Raw genomic sequence first — 27,066 nt, forward strand, 5'->3', positions numbered from 1 at the left:
GACAACAACAACGATGAGTAAGAATTAACATAATGCAATAGGGACATGGGAAAACTTCCATGAGAGTAGACAATGAAAAGACCAGGACTGTTTAGTTTAGAGAGAGTAGACATATAAGTAGGGACATAAGTGTATTAAATAATAAATGTACAGAGAAGGTAAATTGGGCATTCCTATTTACCCTCCTTCCTAATACCAGAACAAGGGAACATTCAATATAACTGAAAAGCAGATTTAAAACTGTTGAAAAGAAATAGTTGTTTCGAACACATAGTGAGAAATTAACCTTCATCACATGATATCAAAGCTCAGAGATTAGCAACATTTTAAAAATGGTTAGATATTTATAAGAGTAACATGTACGTCAGTGGTCCCCAAACCTTTTGCACCCCCCTTACCCGTAATGGAACCTGTCCGCACCCCCCTGGGATCCATAGTTGGAATCTGGGGCCGGGAGCCACGGTTGGGGCTGGGGACTGCAGTCTGAGCTGCCGCTGGGGCGGAGCTGGGGGCAGAGCCGGGCTCGGTGGTGCTCCCTTCCTGTCCCCTGTGGGGCTGGCCTGGACCCCACTACACTCCCTCCAAATGTTCCTCCATGCCCCTTTAGGGGGGCATGCCCCACAGTTTGGGAACCACTGGTATACATCCACAGCTTTATTAGATAGGATAAAATATTTGAGATATACACATAATCATGCTTCATGGCATAGACTACCCATTAACTGATCGTAAGAAACTTCTCTTATGGGCAGATAATTCTGAAATTGTCCTTTAGAGGGTTTCTTTCACTCTTCCCTAAAACACCTGGTAGTGGCCACTGTTGGAGACCACTGATGGATTATTGAGCTGAATTGTTATTGCAATTCCTGTGTTCTTTGCCTCCCCTGAATACTATGTTTAAATTATAATACAACACACTGAATAGTGCTCCTGTACAGTATCCTCGTATTCACAGTGTTTGTTACCTGGGTGGACAATCCTTTTCATTGCATTTCTTTTGTCGTCCATTTGGCTGCATTTCTGGGTCACAGAAGGAGTTTTTGATCACACTTCCCCCCCTTTTCACACATTGGGCTGTCTGTCGCTGAACACCTGTGAGAATAATAATTTCTCCATGCATATTAAATCCTTACACCTTTGTGCTCCATTCCCAATGGACACTGATCATGGTGGTTTACCAGGCCCACCCCACTATGTGGCAGAGTCGGTGGTTTTCCAAACAAAAAGGAAACGAGAGCAGAAGCTGTTTGAAAAGCAACACTTGTGCTGTACTAGTTTTGCTTTCAAAAGGAGAGGACTATTCCCTCTTAATTTATTATTCTTAGTCATATTAGAAAAATAAAAAGCATATCGCAGCACTTGAAATATCTTAGCCAATATACAATGGGCCACATCTCAGAAAGCTGGAAAAAAATATTTCTGTCCCTTTAAAAAAGATACAGCTAAAACAGATACCAAAGAGATACAGCTAAAACAGATACCAAGGGCTCAGACGCCCACTGGGAAGATAAACACTGTCATTGCTTAGATTGTGTGCTCTGCATTTGTTACTCGCACTCCATTCCTCTGTGCTGGAATAAAGGATGAACAAACACAAGATGCTCTCTCTCCATTGACCCACAGAGGAAATGCAGTGTTATTGTAGCGGTGTCAGTCCCAGTATAATCAGAGAAATACTGGATTTATGGCTTATTACAACAAGCTATAACCCACTAACAACTCCCCCTCAGCTGCTTCCCCCCGCTTCCTTTCACCTCCTATGGGCACGTCTACACTACAAAGTTAAGTCAATCTAACATAGCCACTGCAGTAATTACTGCAGGGGATCATGTCCATCCCCTCCTTCTGTCGATGATGCACATCCTCACCAGGAGCACTTGCACTCACTTAAGAGGGGTAGTGTAGGGGGCTGAAAGCCCAAGTTTCTCAGCTTGGTGCTGAGATCCAAGCTGGAGCCAGGCTGCCACCCGGGCTCTCAGCTCCACACTCTGCACGGAGCTTGCTCCGTGGGAGCTGAGAACTTGGGTGGCAGCCAAGCTCCAGCTGGGTGCTTCGTGCAGAGCAGGGAGCTGAAAGCCTGGGCTGAAGCCAGGCTCCAGCTGGGAGCTCTGTGGGGAGCCCACAGCCCAGGCTCTCAGCGCTGGGCAGTGAGGCTCCAGCTGTCAGCACTGCTGGGGCTCACAGCTGGAACACCTTTCCCCCCCACTTTCAAAACAGCGATCCTATTAGCAGTGAAACTGTCGGCCATGCTGACAGCCAACAGCGACGCAAATAATGCAGTGTCTATACAGACACTGCGTCACCTGACCTACGTCGACCTAAGCCTTACGCCTCTCGTCAACGTGGATTTATTAGGTCGACATAGCAGGTGAGTTACAGCAGGAATACTGTAGTGTACGCCTACTTAGGTCGATGTAAGGTCAACTTAACTTTGTCGTATAGACATGCCTTATGACTGGAGGGGTGTGAATGGGCCACTTCACCTTGAATGGTCCCTTGGAATACGTGTTAACTACTTATGCTAAACAATCTGTTCCACCTTGTATTTAGCTGTGATACAGCGTACTTTTCCCAGACCTGAAGAACTCTGTGAAAGCTTGTTTCTCTCACCAACAGAAGTTGGTCCAATATAAGAAATTACCCCACCCACCTTGCCCCCCAGAGGAAATGAAAGTTTTGCGGCATGGGGATGAACTGCATAGACCCACTGGTGTAAATGCCTACATGGGGATTAGAGAGACAAGGCGAGTGAGGTAATATCTTTCACTGGACCAACTTCTGTTGGTCAGAGAGACAAGCTCTCAAGCTACATAGAGCTCTTCTTCAGGTTCAGGAAAGGTATTGAGGGCAGATCTACATTTAAATGCTGCAGCAGCTGGTATCTATGCCTCTGGGAGGGCTTCTCCCATCAGTGTAGCTACTCCACCTCCATGAGAGGCAATAGCTATGTTGACGAGAGAAGCCCTCCTGTAGACACAGCGCTGTCTACACCAGGGATTAGGTTGGTATAACTACGTTGCTCAGGGCTGTGGATTTTTCACACCCCTGAGTGATGTAGTTATATCAGTGTAAGTTTCAAGTGCAGACCTGGCCTAAGGTTGTCACCCCGGAATACTAGATTGAACAGATAGTTTAGCATAAGCAGTTAGTATACATTTTAAAAGTGGTCCGTTAACACCCCTAAAGTCATAGGATGAAAAGGAGTTAGTAGGCTACAGATTGTTGTAATAAGCCATAAATCTAGTGTCTTTATTAAGACTATGATTCTTAGTGTCTAGCAAAGTTATGAATTTAAGCTTCTAGGCTCGTCTTTTGAAAGTGTTGAGCAGGTTTCCTTTGAGGATGGGGACTGATAGGTCAGATATAGAGTGATCGCTTTATGTTCACCCACAAGTGATATGATGTTTTTGTCTTTTATTATTTTCATGTGTGAAAGAGAGTAATGATTGTCTGGTTTCACCCACATAGTTGTTATTGGGGCTTTTAGTGCACTGGATGAGGTACACCACATTTTGTGATAGGCATGTATAGGACCCCTGCATCTTGAAAGGTTAGTAGTGGGGGGTGTTGATCATGGTAGTAGTGGAGATATGTCTGCAGGTTTTGCATCTGTTGATGTGGCAGGGTCGTGTGCCACTTTGAGTTGGTGTGTCCTGGTTTGTGGGAAGCTTGCTTCTGATGATGAGCTTGGAGAGATTGGTGGGGTTTCTTGAAGGCCAGAGGAGGGCGTTCAGGAAAGATTTCTTTCAGGATGGAGTCCCCATTGAGTATGAGTTGTAGCTGTTTGACAATACCCCATCTGGGTTCCAGTGTGGGGTGGTAGGTGACAATTATGCATGTGAGGTCACAGAGGGTTTTATTTCTAAAAGCAGATTCTCTTACGGTATTTGGATGGCCCATTCCATGATGTTATCTACTTCTCTGGTGGAGGGTCCCTATTTGGTGAACGCAGTTTTGAGTGTGTTAAGGTGTATATCCTGGATTTTCTCCTCGGTGTATTTCTACAATATCTGAGTGCCTGGCTATAGATAACAGATTTCTTGGTGTGTTTGGGGTGTTTACTGGATCTATGAAGGTTGGTGTGGTGATCCATGGAGTTCTTGTATATAGTTGTCTGTAGGTTTCATTGTTGAAACTGATGGCTGTGTCCATGAAGTTGATGCTAGTGTGGGAGTGTTCCAGACAGAGTTTTACGGACAGATGTTGGTCGTTCAAGTTGTGATGGAAATCTATGAGGAAGATTAAGTCGTCTGTCCAGAGGATGAAAATATCATCAATGTATCTCAGGTATATGATTGGTTTCGCATTTGTCCAAAAATTCTTCTTCAAGTTGACCTATGAAGAGGTTGGCATATTGGGGAGTCATCCTAATACTCATGGCTATTCCCATGGTTTGGGCAAGATGTTTGTTGTTGAACGTAAAATTGTTATGGGTGAGGATAAAATGGATGAGTTGGGTGATGTCTTTGGGGTGGATATCTGAGGTCATCCATTTTCTTGTAAATATTTGAGGCAGGCAACTATGCCATCGTTGTGAGGCATGTTGGCGTATAGGGAAGTGACATCCATGGTTAATGTTATGGAGTTTGTCGAAGAAGTCGGTTGTGCACTGGAGGAAGATGGCCCTTTGTATGGTGAGCAGTTTGAGGATGGTTTCTCCGAGTCCTGATATTCCTTCAGTAAGAGTGCTGTGCCAGATACTATGGGTCTGCCTAGGTTCCCTTGTTTGTGGATTTATAGCTTATTCCAACAATTGGTAATCCTCTAACCCTCTTTTTGTCCTATGGAAACAAACTGGCCATTTCACCTTGAATGGTCCTTTAGAATATGTACTAACAACTTATGCTAAACTATCTGTTTGATCTTGTATTAGCTGTGACACTCTTAGGGCTGGTCTTCACTACCCACCAGGATCGGCGGGTAGAAATCGCTCTCTCGGGGATCGATATATCGCGTCTCGTTGGGACGCGATAATCGATCCCCGAATCGACGCACATACTCCACCAGCCCAGGTAGGAGTAAGCGCCATTGACGGGGGAGCCGCAGCGGTCGATTTGCCGCCGTCCTCACAGTGGGGTAAGTCGGACCAGATATGTCAAATTCAGCTACGCTATTCCCGTAGCTGAATTTGCGTATCTGAAATCTATCCCCCCCCCCATAGTGTAGACATAGCCTTAGACTATGGCTACACTACTACTTATGTCGGTATAAGTTAAGTCATTCAGGGGTGTGAATTTGCCACTCCTCTGAGTGATATAAGTTACACTGACCTAAGCACCGGTGTGGACAGCGCTATGTCAGCTTTCAAGCTTTACACAGAGCTTTTCTTCAGGTCTGGGAAGAGTGCTACTCAGAGTAGTGTCTCACTTTGAGTGTGTTTCCCAAACCGGTAGAAAAGCTCCGGGTAGCTCAAAAGCCTGTCTATCATACCAACAAAAGTTGGTCCAATAAAAGATATTACTTCGCCCACAGGTATGCTAAATGAAAAGAGCAATTAAGACCCTTTATGTAGTGAAGTAGCTGGAAACAACAGAAACCGCTGCCGAAGGCAAAGCACTGGATGGCAATGCCTGCTAAACTAGGTGCATTGAAGAGTTTCCTGATTGCAAAATCTGGGTTAGGGAATTGGTTGACAAATTGTATGGCTGTGAGAGGCAGAGAGCCAGAGAGGCAAAAGTGAGCAGTCAGCAGAAGATGCAAGGATGAGCATGGCCTTCAGAGGGAGCAGAGAGACAAAGTTCCTTGGATCATAACTGAGAGGAGATACAGACTTGGAAATTGTGAGCAAGGAAACTATCTACTGTAATTTGTTTCTATTGTATTCAGGAAAACACAATTTTGTGTAAACAAACAGGATTGCTAACCCCTTGGGCCAAAAGGGCAATAATATTGTACCACTGTGATTTTTATCCTCCCCTATATAGGTCTGTTGAAGGGTTCAAAACAGAATATGCTACTATGGGGTCAGGGATACGTGTTGTATTTTAGATAAAGAGGTGTCAACTTTGCACAGATTCTTTAGCAGGTTTCAAGAAAATAAATTTAAATAGAAATCTATTAATAACACATAATAAACAACCCATAAGCTTTGGGAAACTGATGAGTTTTTCCCAATATTTCACACTTTCCCCAATATAACCATTGCACATATAAACAAACTTTAAATATTTGTTTCCTAATATTTCACACAAATTCTAATTATTTTTTTCATGGAATATCAGAGCCCTCCCATTTCACTTATCCATAAAGTTACGCAAAATGGCTTACAAAGATGGACATAGAGAAGATAGGATGCAATGGGAAAATCCAAAGGAAGAAATGAAAGTAGGTTTGATGGTGGCAATGGTAGCGGGAGATTGAAGGAGGGTTGATCATTGTTGAAAAATGCCAAGAGAATTTAACAGAAAATGATAAACTTTCTATTGGTATTTGTGTCATCTTATAGTATTTAATGGACAACTGTAATTCTTTTTATACAATTCTATAGGATAGTTAAATAAGGCCTATGGCAACACTATTAAATTCAATTTTTTTAGATACGTTGCTTTAGAACCCTCTTGGTTTCATCCCTATTCTGTTCTATGCAACTTTTCCATAATGATGTTTGTTTTTTGCTTTGGAAATCTAATCAGAGAGTTTGGCAAATGTCACTGCTAGTTGTAAAATGAGGGAAGTTATCAGAAATGCTTCTCTGCCCCTTTTCAAACTCAGACATGAATTATTCCCCTATGATGAATTATTTAGCATAGTTTCAGCTGCTGTAATGCATTTTAAAGCAGAAGTCTGGTGCTAAGGTAGCCTCTTCAAACATGTACAGAAGCCTAGTTTACAGTGTGTGCGCTCTTATCCCTGCCCTGACCATTGACATCAGTAAACTCATCTATTTGAATCTTGTCAATTATTTCAAGCTGTAATCACACAAATACCATTCTTAATAGGGGCCTTCAGTGGATTCACTTTATTTGCAGAATCCGGAAAGTTCTGGGATTGTTCAGAAATTAAAGGTGGATATAGGCCCCTAATCTTTCCATTATGGATGTGCATAACTCACTTCAAAGCCAGAGGGTGTAACATGTGCACATCAAAGTGCAAACAGATTCAGTGAAACAGTCTTTAAAACAAAACAAACAAATATTGTCATATTTGGTAACTATAAATATCCAACGTTCTGTATGAAGTAAATCAGAAATATCTCACACTGGCCCTGACCTATTCCACACTTAAGCACGTGCATAATTTAAAACACAAGTCCCACTGAAGTCACACATAATAAACATACTTAAACGCTTCTTTCAACTGAGGCCTCTAACAATTTTTATATAGAGGTCCTGCTTCCACCCAGCTATTTCTCCCCGATCCATGTCAGCAACAATTTGATGTGGCATTGGTGGACACCCACGTAGGTGCCGGGCTCTGTGTGTGTGTGTGTGTGTGTGTGTGTGTGTGTGTGTGACAGCAGTCCATGGGGTTTGATCCCTAATGCAGAGACCTTGCTCTATGTTCAGAAGCTAGAACATATGTGGGAGTGTCTCCCGGAAAGAGAGCTTTCTGCTGGTGAAGCAGCCTCCTTCCTACACCCGTTGTCTCACTGCTGGTCCCACTGAGCGATCACTTAGGACAGGTCTACACTAGGAAATTAGTTCGCTATAACAATGTTGTTCCGGAGTGTGAAAAATCCACGCTTAAGAGCGACTCAGTTAAACCAACCTAATCCTCTGTGTAGACAGCACTAAATCGATGGGAGAATTCCCCCATCGACATAGCTACCGCTTCTTGGGGATGTGGATTATCTACGCCATCGAAGAAGCCCTGTCAGCATAGGTGGTATCTTCACTGAAAGCTCTACAGCGGCATATCTGCAGCATTCTAAATGTAGACCTACCGTCAGCTGCTTGAAAGTCATTCACTTTCTCATTCTACCAATCCTTCCATGCCTGACATTCTCACTATCAAATATACAAAACCACTATATACAGAAATGGCTGAGCTAGCACTTCCAGTGCAATTGAGCTTTTTTGCATGCAAGTACACTCATAGGGGCATGGATATCCAACATTTGCGCAAACAGAACGTGTCTGCACCAATGTTCATGAAAAAGCAAACAAACAGTATCAACATAGACAGATCAAATAGTGATTTTTTTCACAAACAATTTTCCCTGCTCTTTGCCTATCTCAGATCAACCGTGAGCTGGAAGGATTATTTTTGATGGGAGAGTCCAGTTCACCTTCCATGTTCATTCAATTCTTGATTCCTCTGCTAAATCTACCAACAAAAATGCTGGTTAGAACATGGTTAGGTTGAGCTTTTTCGGATGTTCACTCAGAACCTTAACAGTTCTGTTGAAAGTGTCATCAAAACTAAAAATTTAGATAAGAAGGGTCAGTGTTGGAAAAAGTCAGACATACACAGTGTGTGTCTGTAAAAGTATGTGTGTGATTGTGTGTCTATTTGCAACAGACATGAAACTGATTGTGTGCATGAGTGCATGCGTGCACACACACACACACACGGTTGTTTTACCTTGCCCTTTGAATGCACAAAAAATCATAGTAATTGTATGCACAAATTATATACACAATTATGAAGGCAACCTTACATCCCTAACTTTTTGAAAATCAGCATCTAAATCCAGACAGAAAACACAGTGACCACAGGTTTGTAAATTAATACCACAGCTTTTGGATTAAACTTCACCTCTGGGCTAAACTAGTACATATGGAGTTAAATTTGCAATGCTGAAGCTGAAATGGGATTTAGTGGGTATACACTAATTAACCCCAATAGGAATCTTGTGGCTAAATCCCTTTATAAGCTTTGAAAATTTACCACTTGCTTGTTATTTCAACAGAGAGAGAAACTTTTGCATTCTGCTTAATGCTATCTTTCAATCAAGAGGCTGTCCTGTATTAGACAGATTATGTTCAATGCCACTTTAATCTAATTCTGAGAAACATGATTGCGGCCTTTAGAAAGGACTGAATGTATTTGCAATTTTGTTTTTATCAACAATTATTTAAAGAATGATATTCAAGAAAAAGCAAAGTAAAGGTTTTATGCATCCATATAGGTGAAATAATATATTATCTAAGGGGTTTATGTGCCATCCTGACAGTAAGTGTCTAGAACAGTGGTCCCCAACCTTTTTGTGGCCCGTAGCACATTCATGTTTTCAGAAGAGTGTGGCGGGCGCCAACAATTTTTCAAGGCTTATTTTGTATTTGTACAGAAGGAAAGGGAAAATCTGGGGAAAAAACGCAGTTGAAAATGATTTTGGAAAACAGCTTGATTATTTGTACAGGAGAATGGTAATGGTTTTTGGAAGCCTGGAAGCTTTACCGGCCCCGGGGAGTTCCTGCAGCTCTGTAAGCTGATGGGTAGTGATGGTGGTAAATAAAGAGATAGAGGAGTTAAAGGCAATAAATAAATAAATAAATAAATCCAGCCTAAAGGCAGCATCAAATATCCTCCTCACCACCAGCATGATTCAGGCCGCACAGATAGTGGCAGGGATGTGACAGTGAGCGAGAAAGTAACAAAGCTGGAGCAGGAGGTATTTGGATTGAAACAGCAGACAATAGAGACTGAAGGAACTGTTAGAGCCTTACTGAAGGATTCCCAGGATAAGAATCAGGCAGATAACGGGGACTGTAAGAGACATTATTTGACCTATATGGATGCATCAAACCTTTACTATGCTTCTTCTTGCACATCATTCTTTAAATAATTGTTGATAAAAAATTGCAAATACAATCAATCCTTTCTAAAGGCTGTAGTCATGTTTCTCAGAAAACCTTCTAGAGTTTTTATTCCATAAAATAAGAGGAAATGCCAATTATTTATTTTTATTTTACATTTATTTATATACTATAAGCATATATTATTGATAATATAACCAAAATAACTATAAATTATATAATATTTATAATATAATTATATATTAATATACTTGTATATAATTATATACTTTATATAAGTAGATATGGTATACTTGAGGGGAAGGATAGCTCAGTGGTTTGAGCATTGGCCTGCTAAACCCAGGGTTGTGAGTTCAATCCTTAAGGGGGCCACTTGGGGATCTGGGGCAAAAATCAGTACTTGGTTCTGCTAGTGAAGGCAGGGGGTTAGACTTGATGACCTTTCAAGGTCCCTTCCAGTTCTAGGAAATGGGATATCTCCATTAACTATATTATTATTGTTACTTTTTATATTATTTATTTAATTTATTATTTATATGGGGGGAGTCAATTTCAGGGGATAGCTCTTATCTCTCAGGTTTTGTTGTTGCAGTCTAATCTGATCCAGTTTATTTTTGAGACTAAACAAGATAAATCCATACAAAGGAGAGAAGAAAAATAACTAGAACAATACATGAAAATGCAGCTTCTGTTTCTAGTTTGTAGTTTTGTTGCTGGAAGACCATAGCATATGACTTGTTTAACCATTTATGAACCCAGCTTCACTTCCTTGGCTCCAGAAAACATCTGGCTGGATTGCTCTGATTTCCCTCTAACCAGGCTGTAGGAGGCAGAATAGATTAAGGCAACTTGATGTTGATTGATTGTGATAAGGATTATTATTATGGGTCTGATCCAACGCCACTGAAGTCAATTGGAGTCTTCCCACTAACTTCAGATGGGCCTTGAATGAGGACCCGAGTTACCAGTTGCTCCCAGGAAAGAAAATATTCATAAGTGGTGGGAAGCTTATCCCATTGGATATGCCAATCAGATAATTGGATAGTGCCTATATAAATAATTGGCACTTCCTCTTATTTTATGGAATAACTAGTCCTTCATTAAAGGAAACTCTGCCCACAAAGTCCTTGAAGGTCATTTTACCACCACATTTTAGTCAAAACGAGCTTAACTCTCATCATTTCTTTGACTCCATTTTGGACTTATTTTCAACAACACTTGTTATATAATATGTTTATTAGTATACGATGATCTTCTAGGCAACTTTAACCCACTTCACCTTAGCAACACCTGTTTCAAAAATACCAAGATGGCTTGAATGTAGCACAACAGCTCTGTTATTGTCAATGACATTCAATTCTGAGTCTAAAATGCCCTGCACTGCGCTAAAAAATAATCATTGTCTAAACCAAGAAACTAGTTTTATGGACGCTCAGAGAGTTGTGGTATTTAACAGAGTTTGGAAATAGTATTTCATACTGGCCTCTCAAACCCACTAACGGGGAAAACGTGTGTCACATTAATTTAGTATGTAATAGGTCAATACTTTTTGGTCTAGAAGGTCAACAATTAATATAATTCCTATTCCTCATTATATGTAATACATGTTTAGAGTAACAATTTCCAGTTTTCTACACTGAGAGACAGCTGGCATTTCCCAAATACACCAATAATGGTGCTGCTATCTAATTCTAGAAAACATCACAATCTGCCCTAAGTAAGGGGCCAGAGCAGAGTAGTGCCATCACAGGAGCAGAGGAAGGTTGGAACTGTGATCTCATTTTCTCCTTGCTACAGGGGTGCAGTAGCGGGAACAACTGGCATAGATAAGCAGCAGTTTACTTCCCCTTTTGTGCTAATGCTCCACTGTCTTTGGCTGTCCACTTGCATATGGCAAAATTAGTGGACCTGCTCAAGCTTCTTTTTCCACATATCATGACCTATTATGATTCACCCCCCTAACTGCCCTGAGCAGCCATATAGTGGCAGAACCCACCCTATATTTCAGTTTCCATCTTAGCAGAGAACTAGAAGTGAACTCTAATAGTTGAAAAAAGGTCAATAATAAGTGGGGATGCCATTTGTTAGAAATCAACAAACAAAAGTAACCTGGGGCCATCTATTAAAGTGATCCAGCTGGTAGTCCAAAAAACAGAGCCAAAGATCACAGGTGTAATCCAAGCAGCTTTTCAACCAGACGGTGTTTCCCAGGATTATAATTTTTTGCAGGGACCCCTTAAGAAAATAGTTCTGCTAATCTTAAAGAAAACAAATCAAGCAGTTCAAAAAAACATTAATCTCATTTCATTGTCATGCCATTCATTAAATTAAACATCAAACATTATCAGCACTTACATACTATGGTGATTGATGGGGGTTATACAAGTATACTGCATAACATTCAATCCAAGGGGTTTAATCCTTTCAGATAACCCCTCAAATTTAATTAGTTTATTTTTGCTAACAGGAAAAGAATACTATGATTTATTGACTGACAATAGACCAGTGTTCTGAGAAAAGTAAGAGCACATAATTAGCGTGGAAAAAAAAAATCACATTGACCCCAGGCATTAATTACCTAAAATGAAAGCTGTAACAAGCCAGTTCTTCAAACTATGGAAAATAAATAACCATAGTTGTTTTCTTCATAGGGAAGATTTAAACACTAGTACTAATAAAAACAATGAGGAGTCCGGTGGCACCTTAAAGACAGATTTATTTGGGCATAAGCTTTCGTGGGTAAAAAATCAGAAGTGGGTTTTTTACCTGTGAAAGCTTATGCCCAAATAAATCTGTTAGTCTTTAAGGTGCCACCGGACTCCTCGTTGTTTTTGTGGATACAGACTAACATGGCTCCCCCCTAATACTAGTACTAATGTTTGTCTTTGCTGCCTTAATACACTTGACTTCACTCTAAATTTGTTACAAGATTTTTTGTTTGTTCCTTTAATACCAAAATCTCATGGAATGCAATTAAAGTAACCAATAATTATCTGCCAACACTCACAAAAACAAAAATTAGAAATGGAAAAGGCCAATGTCCTCTTAGCAATCCCCTTGCAGGTGCAAGTTTGTTCCCCCACTACTTTATGTAGTCTAGTTATAAATGACTCAGGCAATGGGATTCCTACCACATCGCTCAGACTTTTCTGCTATCTAACAGATCTTATTGAAATCCAAATACAAACTTCTTTAAAGACCATTACAAGTAGGGTGACCAGATGTCCTGATTTTATAGGGACAGTCCTGATTTTTGGAGCTTTTTCTTACATAGGCACCTATTACCCCCCACCCCCCTCCCAATTTTTCACACTTGCTATCTGGTCAACCTAATTACAAATCTGCTGAAAAATCAACTGCCTTTTTACCATTCATAACATTCTTCTCCAAAAATGTATTTTGTGTTTCAAAAAAAGACCTGAAGCCTCTGTTTTGCAGAAATGCCCCTGGGATCTTCATTATTTTATGCTCACTTTCACTTACCACTGCCTTCACTTCATTAATCTGTTTAAGATGATATTTTATTATCAAAGACATTTCTGCACCTGTTGTTGGAATCACCTTATATTTCTTATTCTACTTTCTACAACAAACAATTTTTGTCTGATTTATAATTCTATACTGAACTGCAATAACACTTCGATTTTTTTAAGTCACCATAATGTAGAAAGAATTAAACAGATACAAGTTCTAAAAAATGATTTAACATTAGCTGATTACTGAGAAATGTTGGGGAAACATTGATTCCTATTAGTGCAGTACAAAACTGAAGTAAAAAAAATTACTTAAATGTATTAAAAAACCAATCAGTTCTGGTAATACAAAAAAAACTGTATACCTTTAATAGCCTCCATTGGTGGTATACAGGATCACTACAAGTGCTAACAATTACTCTAGTGGAAAACACTGTAAAAATGCGTTTTTCAGTTTGGTTTGTAAAAAAGGATGAAATTCACGCTGGAGGTTATAAAAACCCATTTGCTGCCCCCTGAGCAATTTTAATAGATTTTAAGGCGACAATGATCCATTGTCATTATCTAGCCTGACCTCCTATATAACAGAAACTAAACAACCTCACCTCAATTTTGCTCTTCGATAATTAGAATGCTATTACGATAACATCCTTGGAATTTCTAAATATTACACATGACAATTTCCTAACAGTACAACAGTCCAAGGGAAGTGATAGGAGTCTGATTGCTTGAGTCATTTATAACTAGAGTACATAATCTAGGAAGGAACAAACTTGCAGCGGCCAAGTTACATCAGCATTTTCCCTTTCTACTTGTTATGGTTTTATAAGGGCAGTGTGATAATTATTGGTTTCTTTAATTACATTCCAACACAGGAAAATTCTATATTAACCCTCCTCTTAACACATTAAGAGGAACTGATCACTGACCTAAAAATTAATGGTAGCTTAGGTACAAGTGATCATGATTTGATCACATTTGTGAGGTGCTGTAGAATAAAGTCTAAATCAGAGTGTGTATGTGTGTGTGTCTAAATCAGAGTGTATGTGTGTGTGTTACAGATAATAGAAATGAATAATGTACTTAGACTTCTGTAAGGCAATTGATTTGGTACTGCATGATACTTTGATTAAAACACCAGAATGATGCAAAATTAACATGATGGCACACATTATGTGGATTAAAAACTGGCTAAATGATAAATCTCAAACTGTAATTGTAAACAGGGAATCATCATTCAGCTAGTGTGTTTCTAGTGAAGTCCTGCAGCAATCAGTACTTGGCCCTATGCTATTTAACATTATTATCAATGATTTGGAAGAAAAAATAAAATCAGTGATAAAGTTTGCAGATGACTCAAAGTTTGGGGGAGTGATATATAATGGAGACGACACATCAATAATGTGGAGCAATCTGGGTCCCTTGGTAAGCTGCATGTAATGCATTTGATATGGCCAAGTGTAAAGCTATACATCTAGAAGCAAAGAATGTGGGACATATTTACAAGGTGTAGGACTCTGGGGGTGGGTCATAATCAGCCGAATATGAGCTCCTAGTGCAATGCTGTGGCCGAATGTGATTCTTGGATGTATAAATGGGGGAATAGGCAGGAGTAGGAAGATTATATTACCTCTGTATTTGGCAGAGAAGCATGTGGTGGTCAGAGGAAATGCTACAAAGACACACAAAGCGTATCTTAAGAAAACTGATGTGACCATCGCAAGCTGGGAAAAGCAGCCACCAACCCACCCCAAAGGTGCCATATCCTCCATCAGGCAGTGGCCCGCTTCGAGAAGAAGTGCCTTGTCCTCGAAGCTGAACATAGAGAGAGGAGGAAGGAAAAAGAAAGAACTTTCTCTCAGCAGTCCGCTGGCCTGCCACAAAATGTCTGTACCTACTGCGGGTGGATTTGCAGTTCTAGGACCGGACTCCTGAGTCATCTCAGGACCCATATGTAAATCCATGGTAGAGATCATCCTCGAATTGAGGGATTGCCAATCAATCAATTTGGCACTGATGCAACCAATGGAATACTGTGTCCAGTTCTGGTGCTCACAATTCAAGAAGGTTGTTGGTACATTGGAGAGGGTTCAGAGAAGAGCCAAGAGAATGACTAAAGGATTAGAAAACATGCCTTGTAGAGACAGACTCAAATTAAACAGATTGAGGTCCTTAACATAAAGAAGGTTAAGAGGTGACTGGATCACAGTTTCTAAGTACCTACAATGGGAACAAAAATTTGATAATGGGCTCTTCAGTCTAGCAGACACAGGACTAATAAGACTGAATGGCTGGAAGCTGAATCTAGAGAAATTCAGACTGGAAATAAGGTGCAACATTGATTACCCTCACTGTTAAACTCATTTTTTCAGTTTGGTTTGTAGAAGAGGATGAAATTCAGGCTAGATGTTATAAAACCCCATTTGCTGCCCCGTAAGCAATTTTAACAAAGGGTTATGGTGGATTCTCCATCACTGGCAATTTTTAAAATCAACATTAGATTTAGATATGTTCTAGCTCAACAGGAATTAATTCAGGGAAGTTCTATGGCCTGTGTTATACATAGGCTTGGAAAGATTAGAATTGTATCGGTAAACACTGATTTCACCGTGCACACAAAAACCTACAAAAAATATTTCCATTGATGATAATTGAAATGTATAGATAGGTAAAGTAAGAAAATGCTACTTGTGAACTTATTACAGTCCCATCTGAATGCATATAAAACATGCAATGAATACTGCATAAAACATACTTACAGCTCTGCTAAAACAGCCATCTTATAAATCTTTAACTTTTTGAATCTCAAATATATCGTCATTATATATCTATTGTGTGACACTCCCCCCCAAATCAGTAATTTCCCACAACTGTGAAAATTAACTCTATACAAATGGGGGGGGAGGAGGGGGAATGCTTACACACATCAATATTATCTGTCAAGATTATTTAAAAAAAATAAGCCAAATTCTGCCAAACCTAGTGGTGCAAGAGGTCAGACTAGATAATCACAGTGGTCCCTTCTGGCTTCATAATCTATTAATTTATAATAAACAGAGTAAATCAGATGTCAGTGAATGAAAAGGATAATAGAAAAAAAGCGTGTTTCTTAACCTCTTCCACATGTTACACTGCAATCCGTCCAGCCTCCATATTGCCAAAAATATTCTGGGTCCCCTACTTCATTCTCAAGGTTTCCTTCTTTACGTATAGTGTATTCATACTTAATTCCGGGGTTATTTTCCTGAAAGAGTAGCTAAAAAAAAAAAAGTGATTAAATTATGTACTTGTCTGTGACTATAACACATTGGCCCAAATCTTCAAGAGTAGAGTCCAAAGTGTCTGCAGATATTTACAGGCACCCAACCTGGGAACATATGACTCTTGAAGCATGCCTGCTCTTGAGAAATGTATATATCAAACTCTCACTTGTGCACAGGTATGGAGAGGGAGTAGGTGCATTTAAATGTGGGGTGCACTAAAGCAAACAAATACTTTTGCAAGCATACTAGTGAAAATTTGGGTCAGAGTATATGATATCAACTACAAGACAAAGCTATGCAAAATAACCAAATTGAGATAATTGAAAATGGACATTTTATTAACACCTATATTTATATGCAAATTTGATAAATGATAGTGTCCCAACCATATGACAGCTGTTCCTTCTAGTAGCTCAGCAGACAGCAGCATATTTATCAAAACATTGTTTTCTAAATGTCTCCTTAAATAAAAAGGAAATTCTTAGCAGAAACAGGCAGTGAGCAAGTCAAACAAATTGTTCATTTACTTTTGGCAGATAACAGAGGTGGGGAAGGAGATAATCTTTAGGGGATAAAATACTGAAACAATTCCATAAAATGGTTTACTCCCACCCAACTAGGCAACATTGAACACTGACAGAAATCTTATTTCCCTGCTCTAAGTTCCCTACTCTGCACACTGAACATGGCTCATCCATTAAGCTCACTTGGATACATCCTTCCCATAAATTCAAGGTGTGGGAGTGGTGCACTAGTAGGTCCCAATCCTGCCTCCCTTCTTTTTCTATGGTATTATGTTTAATACCTATCTACGGCATACTAAGTAAACAGGAAAAAGGCAGGATTCAGAGAGACAGACAGCAAAAGGGAAACTACAAGTACCTTCCCCAGGGTAAATATTAGTTTGATATATTTAAAGCTAGACTGGATAAATCAACAGAACATATATCGTAGGGAGCACTTTTATGTAGTGGGCATTGAATGATTAAATAGGTCTTTCCCTCTCTGGGTTTTTGGCCCTAGTTCATCAAGGTACTCAAGCACATAACTAATTTTAAGTAGAGTAAATGGGAGTACTCATTTTCTTAAAGGTATGCGTGTGCTTAAGTAATTCTATTGAATCAAGGCCTTCAGTCGTATGACTACATTCAAAGCCAAACCAAGATAATGAAGGAATTTTTCTTGGAATACCAATGGAGTGAGTTATAAAAGATGAGTTATTTTTTCCTGCCTTGTTTTCAAAGCTCCAGATCTTTCTGCTTCCAGCCAGAGTTATCAGCGTCTGTTGCCGACCCTTTACTGTACCTGTATCCACACTGACTCATTGGTGGGTCCAGATGCTGTCAGGTTTTCGAGATCTCCTTTTCTCTCATATTGAAATGTTGTTCCTGCCACTTTGTATGCTCCATTCCACTGGATAATAAATCCCCCATTTAGGTAATACTTTTGTGGGTCTTCACTCCGCACTGCAAGGAAATTTCCTGCTTCTGCCACTTCTACTACTCTTATGTCCCTTGCTCCTTTTGGAATCAGTCCAATGTCAACATAGCCTACGGAGACAAGACAGGTTCATTTAAATGATTATTGTTATAACAGAAAGTGATTACACATTACTTACCTTTTTAAAATACAAACTTCAGCCACACTTGTAAATATGTAAGGTGAGCATACTATCATACAGTTTAAGTTTCAGTGTCTCCTTTTAAATCTAGTTAACAGTGCCTTTCAATGAAAAGTTTTCCTGGGTTTCAAGAATCAATTAGAGGACAGGAATACGCTTATTATTTAGGCTATTAGAAGACATATCGATATTCATTCTTCTCTGAGGTACACCAGAGTAAATCTAGAGGAACTCCATTGAGGATGGACTAGGTGGCAACAGCTACCATAAATACTGTGACATGTGAAAAGGGTCACTGTATATTTCAGCGAAGAAAATCTGTGGCAGTTGCATTAAGTCATGATGCCTCCTATGGGGAAGGATGTTTTAAACTTGCAGGAAATGTTATCAGCTGTCACCAATGTATGAGAGGAGGGATACAGTGCTTTGGGCACTAGCTGGGAACTTGTAAAATCTGGATTCAAGTCCCTGTTTTACCACAAACTTCTTGTGTGACCTTGTGAAAGTCATTTAGCCTCTCTGTCCCTTTGTTCTCAATCTCTCAAACGGGGGCAACAACACGATCCTGCCTCACAGGAGTGTTGTGAGGGTAAATCAATGAAAGACTGAGACACTCAGATACTGCAGTGATGGAGGCCAAATAGAGGGGTGTGTTTTCAGCCACCAACAGAAAGTCCAGATTTTACCGACAGGACTCAAAATTGAGTGTGGTCATGTGCTGAAATAAGGCAAGTTTTGCTGGTAAAACTTCCTAGTGTAGACCAGGATTTAGAATTAAATTTTCCTTGCCTTATTCACACAAATAGTCTTAATGGCCTCGATAGGTCTACTCATGTGAGTTAGGTAAGCAGGATTTGGCTCTAAGCCATACTGAGCAATCTTTAATATCTATCTTGGATGCTTATCTGACACCCATTACCATGGTATTGGAGCACCTCAGTCTCTAATATATTTATCCTCACACCACCATTGTGAAGTATGGAAGTGCTACACAGTAAGTTTGTATTCAAGCTTCTTTAGAATAATGTTTGTTAAAATTAGTGTTAAAAATACAAATTTAACAAAAATCGGTTAAGCAACAACTCAACAGATACAATTATTTTGGCATGGCCCTTCTACTGTGGCTCAAAAACTTGGTTTTAAAGTGTACTGGGACAGTTTGATAATATATTTTTGCATTCTGGTCTTTGTATTACGTTTATTTTCTTTTGACCAGCTGAATTATCTTCTGATTTCCCAGATGCCGGCACTAATTCCTAGTGAATATTGTGCTGCTTTTGACAGCAAAGCTAATCAGCTGCAGGTTATTCAGTTGTTCCCCTTTAGGATGCCATGAGCTATTTTCACGTAGCCATCCAGGTTACACAGCTTAGGGCACACAGCTCAGTCTGACCGGGATCTGGAGATTTGAGACTCAACATCACAGTCAAAATGTCATAGCCATCTAGCCCACACATTGGAGTATTAATATTGATAGCATTATAAAACCTCTGTGAACTGAGCAACTCACTGAGGCTATTAACCTTCTCCCCTCCCCCCCCCCCAAAAAACTTACTCTTTTTGAAAAGTTAAATGAACATACTCAACCACTGAAGGGAATGGAAATGTCATAATTAGGGTATGAAGAAATTTATGCTATAACTACATGTATGTCAAGAACCTAATCCTGCAGCCCTTGTGGAGCCCAAACTCCCATTGGAATCTAAAGTCTTGAAAGCCCTTCCATACTAGAGAGACAAGGTGGGTGAGGTAATATCTTTTATTGGGCCATCTTCTGTTGGTGACGGAGACAAGCTTTCAAGCTACACAGAACCCTTCTCTGTGTAAGAAGAGCTTCTTGTAAGCTCAAACGCTTGTCTCCCTCACCAACGGAAGTTGGTCCAATAAAAGATATTACCTCACTCCCCTTGTCTCTCTGATATCCTGGGACAGACATGGATACAATAATACTGCATATTTTCATATTGGTGTAATTCATGAGTAACACATCTGAAGTAAATAGTTCCAACACCATAAATGAGAATAGAAGTAGGCCCATTGACATCTACTCCTTATACCAGAGTAAGTCAGCTCACTGTTATCCTACCCACCTCCTGTTTGTCTGTTGCCACCTGCTCTTTCAAGTTTGGACCAGTATAAAGAAGCTACCATTTGCAAAATCCTGCTCAATTTTTAGAAATGTGTTCTTCCTACATTTCGGAGATGTTCTGTGGTCAAGGTTTGGGTCCATCACTTAATAATACACTATTGTATCTGCTAATGTACCGCTTACATGGGTAGAAAAAAGTACATGCAGTAATACACTGCATATAAAAAGGTAATTAATAAAATAAGTGTTAGCAGTAGGCATATAGTTAAAGATGGCATTTCAATCATGAGAAGCTTTTTGGGATGTGAGAAAATTGAAAGCATTTTTCAGGTGAAATTGATTTCCTTGCACTACAGTCCATATGAAAGACTCAACTGATTATTTAAAGCAAATATGAAGCTCTTCACTGCATGATTCAATGGGTGCTCATCTGGTCTCTTGGTAGATTTGAAGACGTGGAAAACGTACTGCTTCAGCAGCATAAATGAAAGAATTATCTCAGAAGCCCAGCTGGACTTGTCTTTGAATGACACATTTAGATCAAAATTATATTAACTTTCCTTTTCTATCACTCTGTTCCATTAAAAGCAGAATAACATCTTCAAACTTACTTTTGGAACAAATGGCAGCATGTACACCTTGCTTTTGACCCAGTTTTGTTAAATATGCTGAACTGACAAGCTAAAGGTCTTTAGACTTTACATGTGCTGTTTAATTATCAGACCTATATAATTTCTTACTATAAAAGAACTATACTTACTATAGAACTCTAAAAGCAGACATAATCTTTAGGCAAACAAAGACGTAGAGAGCACTGGAAATTCAAGTAATTATTTCCCTTTTTCTTTTTAATGAGCGTGCAATATCAACGCTAGCCTTACACAATCTTAGAAAATTAGACAACAAACTCACTACCTTTCTTTCATTCTTTCTGAAGCAGTGTCACTCAGTTTCTGCACATAAAGTATCTGCACAAAGTTTTTTTTAATGCAATCTAAAGACAATGGTGGGGTAGCTTTACTGGATATTAAAGGGTATTATGGTGGAACCCAACTTAGAGCTTCTTTTATTTTGGCTAGAAAATATTAGCCAACATCATTGGGTAGAAATGGAAAGAAATTGCCTGTTATCTTATACCTTTCTCTTGCTTTGCTTATGAGATACATCTCAATTTCAAATGCATTTATACTGAGAAAGCGGTCCTGTGGTTAAGGCATGGGACTGGGAGAAATAAAAATCTTATTTCTATTCCTGACCTGCCATATGTACCTGTGTGAGCTTGCACAAGTTATTTAGAGCCAGATTCTGCCACACGTGTTAAATAGTAGCTTATCCTGTGAAATCAGTGGGACTACTAACGGAAGAAGGTAGTACTCTGTGTGAGAAGGATGACAGAATGTGGCTCTTAGCCTCTCTGCATGAAATTTAGTTTACCCGCAGAAGGGCCAGGTATTGGGGCACTATGTGAGTGGGTGCAGAACAGCTACAGAGGTAAATTCCGTCCTGTTCAGCGTCTGTGGCTGCTACACAGGTCCCACATGTTTGTTTTGCCGGTTAGCAAAGGGGTAGAATGAAATTATTAGGGCTATCAAATGATTAAAAAAATAATCACAACTAATCATGGGATTAAAAAATAGTCGAGATTAATCACAGTTTTAATTGCATGGTTAAACAAAAATAGAATATCAATTTTAATTCAGCATGGAAGCCTGTCCTCTGGAATGGTGGTCGAAGCATAAAGGGGCATACGAATATTTAGCATATCTGGCATGTAAACACCTTGCAATGCTGGCTACATCACTGCCATGCAAACACCTGTTCTAACTTCCAGGTGACACTGTAAATAGCAGCATTATCTCCCATAAATGTAAACAAATTTGTTTGTCTTAGTGATTGGCTGAACAATAAGTAGGACTGAGTGGAATTGTAGACTCTAAAGTTTTACCTTATTTTGTTTTTGAGGGCAGTTATGTAAAATAAAAATAATAATTCTACATTTGTAAGTTGCACTTTCATGATAAAGAGACTGTATTACAGTACTTGTAGGAGGTGAACTGAAAAATACTATTTATTTTGTTTATCTTTCTACAGTGCACATATTTGTAATAAAAATTATAATATAAAGTGAAATCAATATATTTGAAAATGTCAACAAAATCCAAAAATATTTATAATGAATTTCAATTGGTATTGAATTATTGTTTAACAGTGTGATTAAAACTGCTTAATTGTGACTATTTTTTAAAATCTAGTTAATTTGTTTTGCTTTAATCGCTTGAGTTAACTGTGATTAATTGACATCCCTAGAAATTATGGATAAACAGTTCATGATTTTTTTAAAAATGGTTTAATTCTTTTCCCTCAAGCACATTTTGCTGATTTCAGCTCTCTCTGCACCGAAATAGATATCACTGTAACATTCATAAGTTATATAGTAAGATAAGCAAGAAAAGCGTTTAATATGGAACACTGATCCAAATCCAAATATGACAAATTGTGTTAGAACCAGAAGGTGTTACCTGAAATTTGACTCCACTCTAGTGTGTCATACAGAAAGAATAATAAGGTTAGATTCCAAATGTCATTTACATGATGCAGGCAAGATCACCTGGTTTAAGAAATTCTGCAATTTTTAAGCAGGAAAAAAAACAGGTGGAAGGGACTGGATGTTTTGCCATCTTGATCACCAGTAGCAGATGATATTTTACCAGTACATCCAGTATTATGGTGCATTTTCTAGAACAAAACCTGTTTCTTCAACAAACTTGAACACAGGAAAATATATTATAGAAAAGGAAATGATATTATCTATGAGAACATTATTTTCCAACTGTACAACTAATTACATTTTTAAAACCTGATCGAGCTTAAAAGAAATATACAAAAGGTCAAATCCTGGCCCCATGAAAGCCAATGGCAAAGCTCCCATTGACTTTAGTGAATTTCACCCAAAAGCTATTTCAATATGGCTGGTCAGTATTATGTTCTGGGCAACTTTCTCTCCCGTCCCCTTAATTATTTACAGACTTGTTTTCCTCAATAGATCAAAAAAAGAATGATGCAGAGGTGTGTGAACTGCCTTGTACCACATATTAAAAAGACAAATAATGGATCTCTGTTTGTTTGTGCCGCAACTCACTGAACACATGATCTCTGAATGCAAATACAACACTAACTTGCCATTTTAACAACAACAAAATGTGCTGTATGAGATTATAATACCCAATTAAGCAACAGCAACCTGTTGTAGATAGGTCTTTGTATATATACAGTAATGTGAATGACACCACATATGAGAGTTAATAGGTTATCTGATTTAAGAAGGAAGGTAAAATAGACTTATCAATTTACTGGATACTAATTTGCCTTAGAGGCAGGACACATGTGGGTGATATTTAAAAATGACAAATTAAAAGATTTTAATCAAATAGCATTTTAAACAGTATGATGCTACCAAGTCTGCAGTTGCAAAGCATCTAGTTGCCGCTTCGCTCGGATAGAAACAATATTTATCTTTTTCTAGAAAAGAAGAGAGACTCTCAAAAGCGCATAGGTTAATTGTAGAACTGTACCAAATCTGGCAACTGTTCCCTTATGTCTGTTTTAAAAATTTGCCTTCAGAATAATTATCTTTCACTCCCATTTCTAAACAAACAGGTACAGCAAGTTCTCTCATGTTACTATTAACCTTGATCTGTATTCCAAACAGGAGTTAGATTTGGCAGGGAGGCATGGCGGGGGGGGGGGGAGGGGCAAGGACGGGGGCAAGGTGATAGTATTCTTCCAGACTCCTGTAAAATAAGCTCCAGTCAAACAATCTGCTGCCCAGGGCCGGTGCATCCAGTAGGCAAACTAGGCAGCCGCCTAAGGCGCCAAGATTTGAGGGCGCCAAAAAGCGGTGCTCAAAATGTCTGGGATGCTCACCCGGCGCCGGCTAAATGTGTAACCCTCTTTGATCAGCTCCGGCCAGCCAGGAAGTGATGTCATTCCTCCTCCGGCTGCCGGATGTGCTGCGCTGCTCCCGGCTGCTCTGGCTCTTCCCCAGGGCCCCCGCCCGTGCTCAGCCCAGCCCTGCCCCCACTCCCCTGAGCTCTGCAGCAGGGCCAGGGCTGCACTCACCAGTGGCAGGAAGTACAGAGACTCGGCCTCAGCCGCGCTGCCAGTGAGTGCCGGGGGGTGGTTCCCCCCTTGCCCCCCAAGCCAGCCCCAACCGCTGGAGGCCTGCCCCCCCATGGAAACCGGGCCCACCCCCGCTCCCGCCTCCCCCACGGAGGCCTGGGGCACCCCCCCCCCCCGTGGGGGGGCTGCGTAGGGCCCCAGAATATCTAGGGACGGCCCTGGTACCCACCACCCTGTCCTCAGCCAGTCCCGCACCCCCTGCCCTGCCTGCAGCCAGCCCCGCACCCCCCGCCTCCAGCCAGCCCCTGCCGCACCCCCGTACCCAAAGCCAGCCAGCCCCACACCCCCGTCTCCAGCCAACCTGGCACCCCATCTCCATCCAGCTCCGCATCCCCTGCCCTGCCCGAAGCCAGCCAGCCCCACACACCCCTGTCTCCAGCCAACCCCTGCCACACACCCCTGCCCCAAGCCAGCCAGCCCCACACCCTGTCAGGTTATTCATTTATTTTCATTAAATATGTAGTCTAAATAATGAAATTAATAAATTTTCAAGCCGAATATGTATTAATTCTAATGAACAATGCCATCTTATGTAGTATTCATTTTTGAAAGTTTATAATAAGCGATGCTTCGGGGAGAGAGGTGGGGGTGGGAGGTAGAAGGTGGAAGTTTCACCTAGGGCGCAAAATATCCTTGCACCAGCCCTGCTGCTGCCCACTGTATATGCATGCTCTCTGGGCTGGTTGGGCTTTGCAACCTCACTGGGGGTTCAAATATAATCAATGGCACTGCTGGGCTCCTTGTATGTCCCAATGGACTTCTTCCATATGGCTCAGCCTTGTGGGGCCTGAGATACCCCATTGGGTTCTGCTAGGTTCTTTGGGTTTGGCTCCTTCTTCATTGGGAGCAGGGGAAAAGTGGTGCTTTCTTCCAAGCCCGCTTGCTTATGGTACCAAATTGAGCAGATCTTCATAAAATAATCCTCCCTCTCCTTTTTTACGTGCAACTGGTGAGCTGTGAAATAGTTCACTGCTTGCACTGGGTATCTGAACTAGCACTCTCTGAGATCACTGAGGCAGTTCACACCTCTCAGAGCTGCTGTTTAGATTCTGCAGGCAGAATCTCGGCTTCAGTTACCTCAAAAACATGAACCAAGTGTATCTCAACAACCATAACAGGGAGAGACTTACATTAAAAAAGAAATAATCTCAGGCTATGTCTACACTAGAGACCTTATAGCGGCACAGCTGTACCGATGCAGCTGTGCCGCTGTAAGATCTCCCATGTAGCCACTCTATGCTGACAGGACAGAGCTCTCCTGTTGACATAATTATACCACCCCTAACAAGAGGCAGTAGCCATGTCAGCAGGAGAGCATCTCCCGTCAATGCAGCGCTGTCCACACCGGTGCTTCTGTCGGTTTAACTTATGTCACTCAGGGGTGTGTTTTTTCACACCCCTGAGTGACATAAGTTAAACCGACAAAACTGCTAGTAGCCTAATATTCTGGAAAATACGGTGGCTGCACAGAATAGGTGCCGGCCTTTTACCAGCAGGCACCCACTGAATCGGAGCCCTGATTCTAGCTGTCATTTATACAGTCAGTATCGTTTCTCTTCCCCTATTCTGTTTATTTGTCAGTTAACTTTTAAAACATGTAATGATTTAGGTGGCACATCTATATAAAGGAGCCTACAACATTCGATAATTTAGTCAGTCAATGATTTTTTTTATTTGTATAACCTTTTTTGTTAATGTATTTGACCTGCATAATTAACATAACGAACCAATGAGTGACAGGGCATGGATCACTTGATGATAACTTGTCTGTTAATTCCCTTTGGGCACCTGCCATTGGCCACTGTCAAAGGACAGGATACTGGGCTTGATGGACCAGTATGGCCGTTCTTATGTTCTTCTGAATAACTACTGTCTCTCTTAATAAGAAAATACTAAACTGACTGTGTCTCCAGTTTATGATTGTTATACATACTGATATAAACAAACTTAGAGGCCAAGTCAGAGTCAGTCTGCCCATCTAATTTCTTACATTGCTGCAACTCTCCTGAATTAATTAATTAGTTCTCTCGGGAACTCTGAAGTGCCACATCACACCACAGCCCACAGTGTGAATGAACCACGCTATTGCCTATCAGAACATGGCAGGTCAAACAAAAAATGGTACTTCCCTGAATTTAGGACATCTCCATCCCCCAAATAAATAAATAAAAACCTTCCCCTGCTTGAGGTTTTATTCCAATTCCATAAAAAAGGCAATCAAAAGTGTGCACGGTGTCTCAGAAGTTGGTTCAGAACTCAGCACTGGTGTTTGATACAGAGCACTACAAACATAAAACATGTCAAAAGGAAGCATTCTTGCTTGCCTCACAGTAATACCTTCCTCTCGTATATTGTTTTTCATCAGGAGATCTCAATACAAAGGTCAGGACCATTAACCCCCTGTTACAAAGGTGCAGAGAGATGAAGTGACTTGCTCAAGGTCTCACCCTGGAGGCCAGTGGCCAAATCAGGAATAAAACCCACATTTCCAGAGTCACCACCTAGTGTGCTATCCACTAGACCACACTGCCTCACTCAGAACAGACACACAAAAATCACAACTACCCTGACAGAATGTTTGCGCCCAGCTTTCACGAAAAGTTCTTAGATGTGTACAAAAATTGTGCAGACCACCAGTTGTCTGTAAAGGTAAGTCAAACCCAGCCAAAGATGATCTGAGCACCTTTGAGGTTTGAGCAATAAAGTCATTGCAGAGAAACTAAATGGATTCTTTGCTTCAGTC

At 40.3% G+C, this 27,066-nt stretch overlaps 1 protein-coding gene across 2 annotated transcripts in view; it reads right to left on the reverse strand.

Annotated features, from left to right (window-relative positions):
* Positions 1 to 27,066, reverse strand: part of ADAMTS12 (ADAM metallopeptidase with thrombospondin type 1 motif 12) — a 282,704-nt gene that overhangs the window by 46,169 nt on the left and 209,469 nt on the right. For both annotated transcript variants that reach the window (XM_042860207.2, XM_005312319.4), the window contains 3 exons: positions 17,740 to 17,984; positions 16,286 to 16,427; positions 966 to 1,092 (listed from right to left, as the gene is read on the reverse strand). In XM_042860207.2, coding sequence (XP_042716141.2) covers positions 966 to 1,092; positions 16,286 to 16,427; positions 17,740 to 17,984 — 514 coding nt within the window. The remainder of the gene's footprint in view (positions 1 to 965; positions 1,093 to 16,285; positions 16,428 to 17,739; positions 17,985 to 27,066) is intronic.

This window comes from Chrysemys picta, chromosome 6 (genome assembly GCF_011386835.1).
Source record: "Chrysemys picta bellii isolate R12L10 chromosome 6, ASM1138683v2, whole genome shotgun sequence".
Taxonomy (NCBI): Eukaryota; Metazoa; Chordata; order Testudines; family Emydidae; genus Chrysemys; species Chrysemys picta.